Source organism: Triticum dicoccoides, chromosome 1A (genome assembly GCF_002162155.2).
Source record: "Triticum dicoccoides isolate Atlit2015 ecotype Zavitan chromosome 1A, WEW_v2.0, whole genome shotgun sequence".
NCBI lineage: Eukaryota > Viridiplantae > Streptophyta > Magnoliopsida > Poales > Poaceae > Triticum > Triticum dicoccoides.
Window position 1 is genome coordinate 515,646,790 of NC_041380.1, and position 12,400 is coordinate 515,659,189.

General features: G+C 45.2%; 1 protein-coding gene across 1 annotated transcript in view; it reads left to right on the top strand.

The window, feature by feature from the left end:
- Window positions 1-5,248, top strand: part of LOC119284868 — a 9,207-nt gene extending 3,959 nt beyond the window's left edge. Inside the window, exons 5-7 of the mRNA XM_037564038.1 lie at window positions 3,601-3,632; window positions 4,069-4,483; window positions 4,581-5,248. Coding sequence (XP_037419935.1) covers window positions 3,601-3,632; window positions 4,069-4,483; window positions 4,581-5,092 — 959 coding nt within the window. The 3' untranslated portion in view covers window positions 5,093-5,248. The remainder of the gene's footprint in view (window positions 1-3,600; window positions 3,633-4,068; window positions 4,484-4,580) is intronic.
- The last annotated feature ends 7,152 nt before the right edge of the window (window positions 5,249-12,400 follow it).

Here is a 12,400-nt window from a genome sequence, read left to right on the forward strand (position 1 = left end):
GAAGAATGCCCAAGAAAACATAACAAACTGATCTTCAGCTCGTGTCTAGTGGTCCACCGAAGAATTGAAGATTCCACACGAGAGCTCACGAGACACAGGTTTTTTTTAGAAAGGTCGCACTTCATTATTTGAAGTTTACAAAAATTGGACATAATGGGTCATGGGGCTGGCCTAGCCAAATATGACGCCCGTGATCGAATGAATGAGAGAATTTAGCTAGCAAATGTGCTTCATAATTTGGTGTTCTTCTCTACTTCTCTACTATTATTAAACAAGAAAGCATATTCATGGCTAACTCCACCCATTTTAGGCTACACATAACAACGCAGAGAAATTATAGCCCCTCGATCAGATCACTTCATTTGATCTAACCATTCAGATTACACTAACCCTCAGTTAAAACTGCGTTTAGCAATTAACGGTGGTGGACGATACTCTGTCGAGTGAAGGAAATTTACCACGCCACGCTCAGTTCGCAAAGAAATAAAACTATCTCGATCTGGATCATGTTTGTCCATCATTTTCCACGTGACACCCCAACCGCGCCGCCTCCCCACGCGAGGGTGTCGGACCTGCACTTCCTCGGGCTCCACCGCGACAACCACTGCGGATCCATCTGGATCTAGGTGAAGCGGAGAACGTATCGCTGTCAGGTACATGGCCTCCTCACTAGGGTTTCAAAAATTGGGTGGCGGCCGAGGAGGCGAGGACTCTCCGGGAGGGACGATGGAAGGCAACCGGGAGGGGACGCGCATAACGACCCGGAAAACATCCGCCCTCACCTGCTTGGCGAAGGACAGGGCAATAGCTGCTTCCGGGATGTGATGATCCCTCTGCCCCGTTCGTCTCCTCACCACCCCAACGCTCGCCATCACAGGGTTGCCCCCCTCATGCTTGGCCCTCAACTCTGCCAACAGGGAGGTAAATAGGATTTGTGAGTTCCTTTTTTGTTTTTGTTGATTGTAATGTTAAATATGGCTCCTGATTGAATACAGACTTTATTACTAGACAAGAGACTAGATCAAAAGTGATTGTTCTCAGTAATCTTCAAGGAATTAGCACAAGGGAAGAAAAACTTATTTGTCCACGTCAGCGAGACGCCGTCAAAAATGACCGTTGACATTTTGTATATATCTTTTGCCACCGAATACAGAGTCACCTTGGTTCACATGACCGATCATCAAATCATCACGAACGAGCTCTAGTAACCGAAAAGAAAAACCAGCGGCAGAGCAGATGGCTACATGAGCATATCAACGTGGAAAACAATGGCTCATTTCAGATCACAAATGCTTTTCTAAGGCCATGTTTGCTTTAGCTTTTATCGACGGATTCCGCTGCCACGTAGCAGAATCTGAACCAAAGGGCGAACCCAGCAGAATTCGATTCCAGAAATCCGCTGCCAAAATCTGAACCAAAAGTGGAAGCAGCCCAGGACGTGCTTTTCAAAATTTGATTCCCTTCGGGCCAAAATCTAAAAAAGTTGTATCAGCTGGTTTGTCAAATGACCTACATATTTTTCACATCAGATTTTTCATAACTGTTTTTTCACAGCTGCTTTTAGAAATCCACATCCGAACACCTAAGATCCACGTGACCGCCGCTTACGGCCGCACAGTCCTATCCAGAGAGCAGTGTACCCATCGATACAGGTCAGATGTTTGTCCCGTTTCCCATCAGCGACCTATCTCACTTTGCCTCCTCATGATCAGGACGACGTACGCCGCTGATCAGAGTCACGGATTGCTCTTCTCGAGACGTCAGAGCATGCAGAGCCCTCCGGACGAAATATTTTGGATCGGTTACGAAATTGATACACAGAATGCAACCTGCAAAGCAGCAATTCGACCATATATATCTTTCTTTTATTTTTAACAGAGATATTTCATTTATTTAGCAACAGCGTACATGTACAATTGTGCAGTTAAGCACAGTAGAAAGAGCAGCTACAACTGCATTGAGGCAGGCTTCATTGCCTACTCCTAAGCATCTGAACCTGTAAGGTGTATTCTGAATTTTGAGAGCAAGCTTGGCATGATGATGAGCACGAAAATTATAGCCTCTGTTTTTTTCCCGAAAAGGTGGCCTCTGTTAATGTGGTAGAGCCTTGTGATATCAAACGCCGAGGAACCTGTAATATGTGCGAGCTGAGGTCTGATTGTCCAATGACCTGGATCTGAGATGAGGTCTTGAGAAACTACAGCTGACGCCAATGTCGCACAGTCTGTTAGGAAAGTGGCATGTTGAAGATGGAGTAGCTGCGCAATCTGGGAAGCAAGCATCATGCTGAATGCTTCAGCCTTCAGCCTGGATGGCCGACGCCAGTGGTGGCCAAGTGGCTGATATGCACAGCTGAGAGCAGCTTCTATCACCTGCAAACTGGATAAAAACTCCTATTCCTGCAATTGCCGGTCCCCCTTTAGGTCCTAGAGTCCAGGAAGCATCTGAAAATACTATGGGACCTGTAATGTTGGTCAGATCCATGATTGTTTTTCCTGGAGATGGCAGCACACTGTGAGTAAGAACAGCTCCTCTTTGCCCAGATGCGTCCACAGCCTTATTCTCCTTCAAGTTTGGCCAGCTAGTTGCGCTGCTAGCCTGAGACGTATTTGTTGCCTCCAAATTTGCACCTTGCATGATTGCTGCTGCCGCTGCATGTACCTGAGGAGTGTGGAATTTCCTGCAAAAACGTGCGTCGTTCCGAAATTTCCAAATGCACCACAGAAAAGTATAAAGTGATGTTATATTTATTTGTGGGTGATTGGAAGTAATCAAAGCTTCGATCATATTTGGAACTGAGTGATTGTGATGGGCTAATAATTCATATACCAAGCTGCTTTAGCAAAAGGACATAAAAGGAAGAGATGCATTTCATTTCCAAGATTTCCACAAGTAGAACAACTTTCACTGATATACTTAGAATACTTACGTGCCCTTTACCTGTAGCTAGTGCGTTGCGATGAAACCTCCATGCAAAAGTCTGGTATCAGTCCAGCTATTCGACTGTAGGAGGCCCGATCTCCTTTATCTTAAGAGGGATAGTGCAGGACGGCCATGAGCACACCACACACACTCAGGTCCAACAAGGTTCAGTTATTTGGCAAAATATATGGACATTTCAAGATGCAGAGAGCTATCATGCCATTAATTCCAGTCCCTTCTCGTGACGGTTTTCAACGAACAACATGGACAATGACATTGCACTGGCCAACTAGATGTGGTTACCAAACAAGATTTCATTATCCAAAACCAAAAGTGATGAAGTACAGTGAGAGACAAGGTTTGTGAGTGATGAATCAAGAGATTCAACGGTGACAAGGTTCCGTGTGCATAAGAAAAATGGTTTTCCAGAGGCCGGTGGCATGCTGCTGTGGTGGAACCAAAGATAATTATGCAAGTATATGTAGGGGGGTGCTGAGTCATAAAGCTGATCGAAGAGCACATGCTCCGTCCTTGCTCTCATGGTTGGGGCTCACTCAGAGACGAACAAGACAAGGACAAAAAGGTTTCTTGCAAGCAACTTTTTGATTCATAAGAAGGCATTGCTCTACCACTCCACTCCATTCCCCACCGGCGAGAGAGACTCAGATTGAGGTAGAGCGGAAGGCATGGAGGGCAAGCGCACCGACCAGGTATGTTCTGGTACCCAGACCCCCCCTCCAGTTCCTCAAGATTTGAACCAGGATTTTTAGTTTAGATAGAAGCTAGAACAGACAGAGTGCGAAAAACTTGAGTTATTCAGCCATATATGAACTTTCTAAATTCTAATTCCTGTTTCTTGTGGTCACATGAAAAGAAAATCTGCTGAGATTCTCATACAGATGCTAAAACTAGCTGATTTCTGCTGTCTCTGGATCGATTGCGCAATCAGATACATGTTCTAGATACTACTCCCTCCATCCCATAATATAAGAGTGTTTTTGACACTAGTGTAGTGTCAAAAACGCTTTTTTATTATGGGACAGAGGGAGTAGGAATTAAGCCATCCAGTACTATATCAAAGTAAAAAGAACAAGAAATTTCAATTTATCCTCACCTGAATCCCTGCCCTGTTCATCTGCTCCAAAGGCAAAGCTCAGCACGATGCACCCAAAGGTTATCTGCTGCAAGCTCTACATCTCTGAAAGCCAAAATGGGGCTGTTGTCGATTCCATCAGCCGCATAGGCCAGAAAGACCCTGAGGTGGTTTTGCTCAGCAAGTTCGAGGACGAGTACTACAACCGTGTCCGCTACACGCTCGTCTCCTACATCACCAGCGAAAGCTCAACCGGTGAAGCTGTATTTAGCCCAATCAGGAAGGTGTTGCTGGCGATGATCGAGGCTGCATTTTCAGCCATAAATCTCGAAGTGCACAGTGGAACTCATCCAAGGATTGGTGTCGTCGATGACATGTCATTCCACCCCCTGAGTCAAGCAGCCACCATGGAGGATGCTGCACAGCTGGCTAAGCTGGTGGCCTCTGACATTGGAAATGGCTTGCAAGGTAGTGTTCTTCACCAAGATTTTCTTCTGTCAGTAACAAATGAGATGATACACTGTATACATATTCTGACCCTCTTCCCTCCCTGTTCATAATGCAGTTCCGGTGTTCCTCTACGCGGCAGCACACCCCACCAGCAAGAGCGTCAGTGCAATACGGCGTGAGCTCGGCTACTACCGGCCAAATCACAAGGGTGTCCAATGGGCAGGCCAGGTGCTCCCTGATACTCTACCAGTGAAGCCGGATGTGGGCCCAGCTCAGGTTTCTCGTGAGAGAGGAGCCACCATGGTCGGAGCTAAACCTTTCGTCGAGAGCTACAATGTGCCAATATTCTGCAAGGATCTCCCGACCGTGAGAAGGATCACCCAAAGGGTGACCGGACGGAGCGGAGGGTTCCCGACGGTGCAGGCGCTTGCTCTCTTCCATGGAGACAATTGCATGGAGATCGCGTGCCTGCTGGACCCAGATCATGTCGGAGCCGATCAGGTTCAGTGGCTGGTGGAGCAGATTGCAGAAGAGCAAGGGCTTGAGGTCGACAAGGGTTACTTCACCGACCTGTCCAAGGACATGATGCTGGAAAGGTACTTCGAGATTGTTTCTGCAGCAGATTGACATGTGCATAATTTTCTTATTGTGATCAGACATGTCTGAACTTCCGTGTATGCTGCTGTTTAAACTGTGGCACCAACTGGACCCCAGACCGACCAATTCCAACATTTTGTATATACTCAATAAAATTTGCAGTGAAGATGGTCTATGGAAACTTCACCACAGTAATTGGCGCATAACAGGTCTGATCACTGAATGAGAACGTTGTTTTCAGTAATTAAAATCTGGCAACTTGGCAAGGCAGCATTCCTTAATGCCAACTGACAAAATACTTTTTTGGGGGTGGGGGCACACATTTTTTTCGTAGAAATTTGGAACAGAAAAGATTAGAGGGCAAAAGATTAATATATAAATATATGTGGGAAATATGAATATTTTAATTTATGCTGTCTCAGTTTGTACCGTGCACTACAATATATACTATTTAGAATACAGCTATAGAAGGGGGCACTTCAAAGTTCAAATAGCAGTCAAGTATCTTTGTGTAAGTCAGCTTGCAGGAGATTTACAAATCCTTTTGCAGATTCCATGAGATTGAAGGAAGATAAGGAAAACATTAAAAAGATGATGAGAGAAAATTATGGACTATGAAGGTAGGCAACTGAACGAGTTGGGTACCATATATGGTAGGAAAGACGGGAGGAGGAGGAAAGAACCGTCACACTTTAGATAGACCTTTTGCAGCAGCATGTACCTGTCAAATGGTAATTGAGCATTCTCACATGATCATCTAAATTCACATAATGAGCAATTGTGGCAGTTCCACTAGCGACATCAACAGCAATGGCAGCACTAGATTCAACAAATACCCCACTAGAAATCTAAGCATGAAAAAGAATGGCGTGTCTAAAACTCCAAAGTTTCTGAAGATAGACCAGGTAAGAAGATAGATTCAATATCTTTACCGGAAAGAAAGTAGATTCAATATACTGAGAAAGGAATAATACAAATATATGGGCGATTAATTGTTATAGCTGCTAATCAATGTTCAATGTTGGAATAACAGGCCATAAAAAAACACTTGGACTATAAGCCAGCAAGCAGTACTCTTGCATTGTTCAGTGTTCATGTACCACATTCTTCTACATTTTAGTTGAAATTCGAGGCAATGTCAGCACGGATTTGTGCTTGCAACTAACAAGCAGGACGACAAACAATCTAGCATCAACCCCATACTCCAAAGTAGCTAACTGATTTTGCGGGTTGTGATCTGGGAGGAAGCCCATCAGATCTCGAACCCAACAGGGCATTTGGATCCAAGCATCAGACGAACTGACCAGAACTTGGATACAAAAAGAGACGGTGCTTGGATTTACCAGCAGATTGGAACCGCGCGTGGCATGGGGAGGCGCTTCTCTTCCCCTGTTCGGCATCGCCGGTAAACCTAGGATACGGCGGTCGCCAAATCAGTAAAGAATGAACAGCAAGACAGTGTGTGGCATCAGATTGAAACGGGGCTCAGGTTGAAACCGAGCTGGAAGAGAGTAGAGACAGAAGCTCCCCTCGCTCCTCGGCACACGCTCGGCTGTTTTTTTTATGGGAAGTGCCAGGTGAGCCAGGGCGCTTCCGCCGCTGGTGGAGGTGTAGGCGGAGGCGGAGTGCGTGCCGCTGGAGGTCAGCGGCATGCCCAATGGCCGACGGCGTCCGTGCGCCGAACGGCGGCGAGGAGCACGGGAAGGCAGACAGAGTTTTTTTTTAGGCTAGAAGGCAGACAGAGTGCGCACCGCGAAAGGGAAGGCCCCAAAACGCGCGGTGGGCCGGCGGCCGGCCCACATAGCGTTTCTGCACCTCCGGGAACGTGGTGGGACGAATGGTTTTCTGGTTCCGTTTCTTTTATTTCCAATAAATGTTATATTTAAATGAAAAAATATTTAACAAGTTCAGGAATTTTGAGATATCCATATAGAAATAAATTTTAATTTTTTTAAAAAAATCTCGGTATTTTGAAAATGCTCATGAATTTTTAAAAGTTCGCGGTATTTTGAAAATGCTCATGAATTTTTAAAAGTAAAAGAAGAAGAAAAAAAGATAAGAAAAACATAAAGTAGAAACCCCCAAAACCTAGAGAAAAATGTTCTTCAGCTCGCGTCTAGTGGTCCGGCAAAGAATTGGAGATTCCACACAAGAGGTTACGAGAGTCGCTCTTTTTGTTTTTTTAGAAAGGCCACACTTTATTATTCAAAATCTACAAAAATTGGAAACATAATGGGTCATGGGGCTGGCCAGCCAAATATGGCGTCCCTGACCTAATGAATGAGAGAATTTTGCTAGCAAATATGCTTCATAATTTGATGCTCTTCCCTCAAAACGGAACATGCAATTGTGCTCTATGCTCTTTGCTTGATCTTAGCTATGATTTGGCCATAGTTCCCACAGCTCCCCTTGGGAATGTCATCCGAAGCTTGTTTCAAGTCTGTAGCAATCAATATATTGTGGAGGAGAAGAAGATCATATGCAAGGCACAAACTTCCTACATGCAATCGCTTCTAGGGATGCGCACAGCACATCGCTTGGCTCGCAAAACTACACGGTGGCAACACAAATTAATTGTGCCAATTAAACCAAGCATCATCTATGCATGATTCATCAACTCACTCAAAGCATGAAGTTGGTTTCTATCAGCAGCGCTCCCTAAACTCTTCAATCAAGTATGTAGTAAGACAAAGTAATCAGTACTTGTGCAAGATAATTGTCGACACACGAACACGTCACGTGTACTCTCAACGCCGGGGGTGATGCACCATAGCTCACGTCGAAGGAGATTCGACCGACAGCGCGATACGCAAGACAGTCGGCGGGCGCTTTTGTAGACCCGAAGCCCCGCTTACCCGGGAGGGACCCCGTCAGGGCTCGCGGCGGCTATGGGCTGCTCCAGGTCGATTCGCTCGTTCCTAGAGCCTCGTGGATCCACAGCTCTTCAGCATGAAGAACTAGCGAAGAACGAAAAGAAAGATACAAGGGAGAGATAAAAAGTAGATGAACACGAAAAAGTAGTAGATGTGTTTGTTCGATTGTGTGTGGTTTCAATCGGCCGTCACCCCTAACATATATAAGAGGCGGCTGGACTTCCCGTACAAGAAAATGATCCATCTAGGCTTTCCTTCCAAGAAAATTGGATCAATTCACGTCCTACAGTTCTAGTTTTAGTCCAACTCAGATTCAGCCCGAATCTGTCCCATATTTGTGTCCTGCTTCTTGCGTGGGCCGTAGAAATCGCATACTAACTCGCATGGAGTCGAGTTCAACATCAAACTTGTCCGCCTCGATGATCTGCATAAGACATCACAGGCCACTTCTCCTTTTACGGCCATCTTTATGATTTCCAGGGCCTATCTTTAAATATGGGTCGAATTCAATTATGCAGTTTTCTGAACTGTTCGAGTCTTGTAATAATTCTGCAGGCCATATACTATCTCCTATGATGATGACTCCAAAAGCAAAGTTTACCGTTTAGATAATACGCATAACTTCCGTGTAGAACACGTTTCCATACGAGGCCATATGAATAAACTTTCGAGCCCATCTCCAACTTCTGGTCGGATTGACTTTGACAGTCTCCACCACGGCAAGCTTTCCATCCCGGCAAGCTTTCCACACTGACAAGGTTTTTAACCCGGCAAGCTTTCATCCCGGCAAGGTTTCCACCCCAGCAAGGTTTCTATCCCGATAAGGTTTCTACCCCGGCAAGCTTTCACCCCGGCAAGGTTTCCACCTCGGCAAGGTTTCTACCCCGGCAAGCTTTCACACCAGCAAGCTTCCACGCCGGCAAGGTCTCCACCCCAACAAGCTCTCCATGCCGGCAAGGTCTCCATCCCGGCAAGCTTCATTCAACCGGCAAAGTCCGAATAACTCACGCGACCCATCAGACACCACCTAGGTGGGTGTCTGGTCCCTTGTGTCACTTTTTCACCCAGGACCGGTCCGCGAAGTGTTGCCTATAACTTTTTGTAAGTGCATCTAGTGCCACCCCTAGTTGGTTTTGGAGTATTGACGACAAACCTAGTTGAGGGACTAATGTGTTTGTGAGAATTGCAGGATAACACAAGTAGAAGTCCCTCATTGATTCGGTTTTCCTACCAGAGATGACCCCTAAAAATGTAAGAAGACATTGAAGTCAAAGGTGGTATGTGAAGACATTCACATTGAAGACTATGACAAGAGAAGACATCGCATGAAGACTATGGAGCGCGAAGACTTAGTTCTTTCATCGTTCTTTTTCTTCTTTGTTGAGTCATAGGAACCACCGTACTGTTAAGTGGGGTCCAAGTGAACCAGTCAGAATGACTGAAGTGATGCTTAACCAAAATCCTATGTCTTCGAGTGAAGACTATGAGAGCAAATCTTGTCCAGAGTTGGATAAGTCAGCTTTGCTTGTAGCTCAAATAAAGTTGCCGTGTGTGTTTGAAATTTGACCGTTGGAACACGTGTCAGTTTCTTAGTGACCAAGGGTCATTTCGGACAAATCAGGTCGGGTTGCCTAGTGGCTATAAATAGCCCACCCCCTACAACCATAAACGGTTGGCTGCTCAGAGTTAGTACACGGCTTTTGTCGTTTGAGAGCAACCCACCTCGAAGCCTTTGAGAGAGAATTCCTTGCAAGGATAAAGCCCTAAACACCCAAAGCCAAAGAGTGTTAGGCATCACTGAAGTCTTCCTGTCTGTGTGATCTGAAGACTTATTACACTTGAGGACTGTGAATCCTCCAGCCGGTTAGGCGTCGCATTCTGAGCATCCAAGAGTCATTGTGGATCGCCGGTGAACGAAGTCTGTGAAGGTTTGGAAGTCTACCTTGAAGACTTACCAGATTGATTGTTCGAGGTCTGTGTGACCTTAGCTCAAGGGGAATACGGTGAGGACTGAGTGTCCTGAGCTGTGTGTTCAGGACTGTGTGTCCGGGACTGTGTGTCCTCAGGTTTAAATACCTAGCCGCCCTAACCAGACGTACAACTGTCACCGCAGTTGGAACTGGTCTACCAAACTTTTGTCTTCACCAAGCTCACTGGTTCTATCCTTCCCATCTCTTTCTTTATAGTTGGTCCTTGTGAAGTCATTGCCTATTTGCATTGTCCATTTGTCTTCACTGTGTGACTGTTTGTTCAGATTGGTTTCATATTATCTTCAATCCTGATCCGTACTGCCTAGTTGTTGTTAGTCTTTGTGCTTTCACTTCATTGAATACTTGACTATGGTTTGTCTAGGGCAGTCTACCTTCCGCTGCATGATTATATGTTCATTTCTATCGTTTGTCTTCAAAACCCCCATGTTTTGAAGACTTTCATAAAAATCGCCTATTCACCCCCCCTCTAGTCGATATAACGCACTTTCAATTGGTATCAGAGCAAGGTACTCCCTTGTTCTGTGTGATTTTGGTTTAACCGCCTGGAGTTTTAGTTATGTCGACCACAGGAATGAAGACTGTGTCATGCCCCATCTTTGACGGTCATGAGTATCCCAAGTGGAAGGCCATGATGAAGAAGCGTCTCATGGTGATGAACAACGAGCTGTGGACCGTCACTGAGATTGGTCTGACCGATCTGTGCAAGATGGTGGAAGCTGATGACATTCGCAAGTACACTCTTCTCAATCTCATGGCGAAGGACGTCATCTGCTCCTGTCTGTCTCAAAATCAGTTTAGGAATATCATGCATCTCGATCATGCGAAGCTTATCTGGGACCGTCTCTCTGAGGTCTATGAAGGTCATCGAACTCGTCATGATCCTTGGTTTGAGGACTTTAAGGAATCTCTCAAAGCGATGACATTCGAACCAGAATCATCATCTTCTGCATCATGCCTTATGGCAAAAGATGCTAAGGTAACTGAATGCTATCTATCTGAATCCAGTGATGATGAATCTAGTGATGAATTTGGACCCAGCTATGCAAAACTTGCTTCCCTTGCCACTAAACAACAGAAAGCTATGGAACATATTCAAAAACTGTTAGACAAAAGCGATGACCTGTTGGACGCTGAAATGACTCGATCTCAGTCCTTAATTGAAGACATAAAAAATCTTCATGTTAAGTATGAGGAACTTGAAAGTCGTCATGAAACGCTCTTAACAACTCATGAAAAGCTTTCCTATGATTATCTTCAAAGGAAGCAAGAACTCGAGAAATTGAGAGCGGCTCATGATGATCTTCAAAAGGAAAACGAGTCACTTCACGCTGAACAGATCAGTCCCGCTCAGGAAGGATTTGAACCACCATGTCTTAAATGCCTTGAGCGTGATAACACTACTTCTGTTGCTGAATGTTCTACTGCTGCTACTGTTGCAATATCTTCAACTGTTGATGTGGTAACTAACCCCTCTGCTGAGGATGCCACTGCTATTGCTGATGAGAATGCTAGGTTGAAGACATTGCTTGAAACAGGGATGTTTAAAAGTCTCAAAGGGCACCAGACACTACGTGATGTCCTCAAAAGGCAGATCCTGAACCGAAACCCTAGGAAAGAGGGTATTGGGTTCGAAAGGAAAATGAATGATGATGGCTCTTACTGGAAACATGAGCAGTACCCCAGAACCACATGGGTTGCTGCAAAGGAACCTTCAGCGGATCCATCCACCATATCTGGCTTCACTTGTGCTAATCCCACTATTATTGATGAATCCTTTGATGCAAACTATAAACTGTTTAAGAATCAGAATGGTGAAGTGTTTGCCAGGTATATTGGTACTAACTGCAGGAATGGGCTGCCTATGAAGAAAGTATGGGTGCCGAAAAGATGTTTGGAGAATCTTCCTGTGAATGTCGGCATGACACCACACATGAAGAAGACAAACCCCATACCACAGGCTTCATATGGTCCAAAGGCTTCATACAGACAGAGGACTCACCTGAGTCGCACTAACGCAAATGTTTTGCAGGGAAACCTTACTCAGGCCTATGAATATGAGCGTGTTTCATCAAACCGCCATGTTCATAAGACCAAGAACTACTCTGCTTATTCTTATGAGTACTATTGTCCACCTGCAAGACTTTTTGCTAGGGCTCCAAAGCCAAAGTTCTCATATGCTGTACTTAGACTCAGTGCTTCGAAGCCACCCTTGAAGATGTGGGTGGCTAAGAAAGCTTAACTCTCTTTTGCAGGGAAAGGTCTCCAGCCGAAAACCAAAATCGTCTAAAGCTATTGCTGGGGACCTTGAACATCTTGTAGGGCGCAAGATCAAATGCCCAAATGGTCTTATTATGTATTTTGTTCCTGAGTTGCTTGCTACTTGCACTATCAGTCCTAACCTTGATCTAAGCTTTCATAATCCACTTGCTCGTCAAATGTTTATGCTTCACAATTCTCTTCGTGAAGCCTATCCC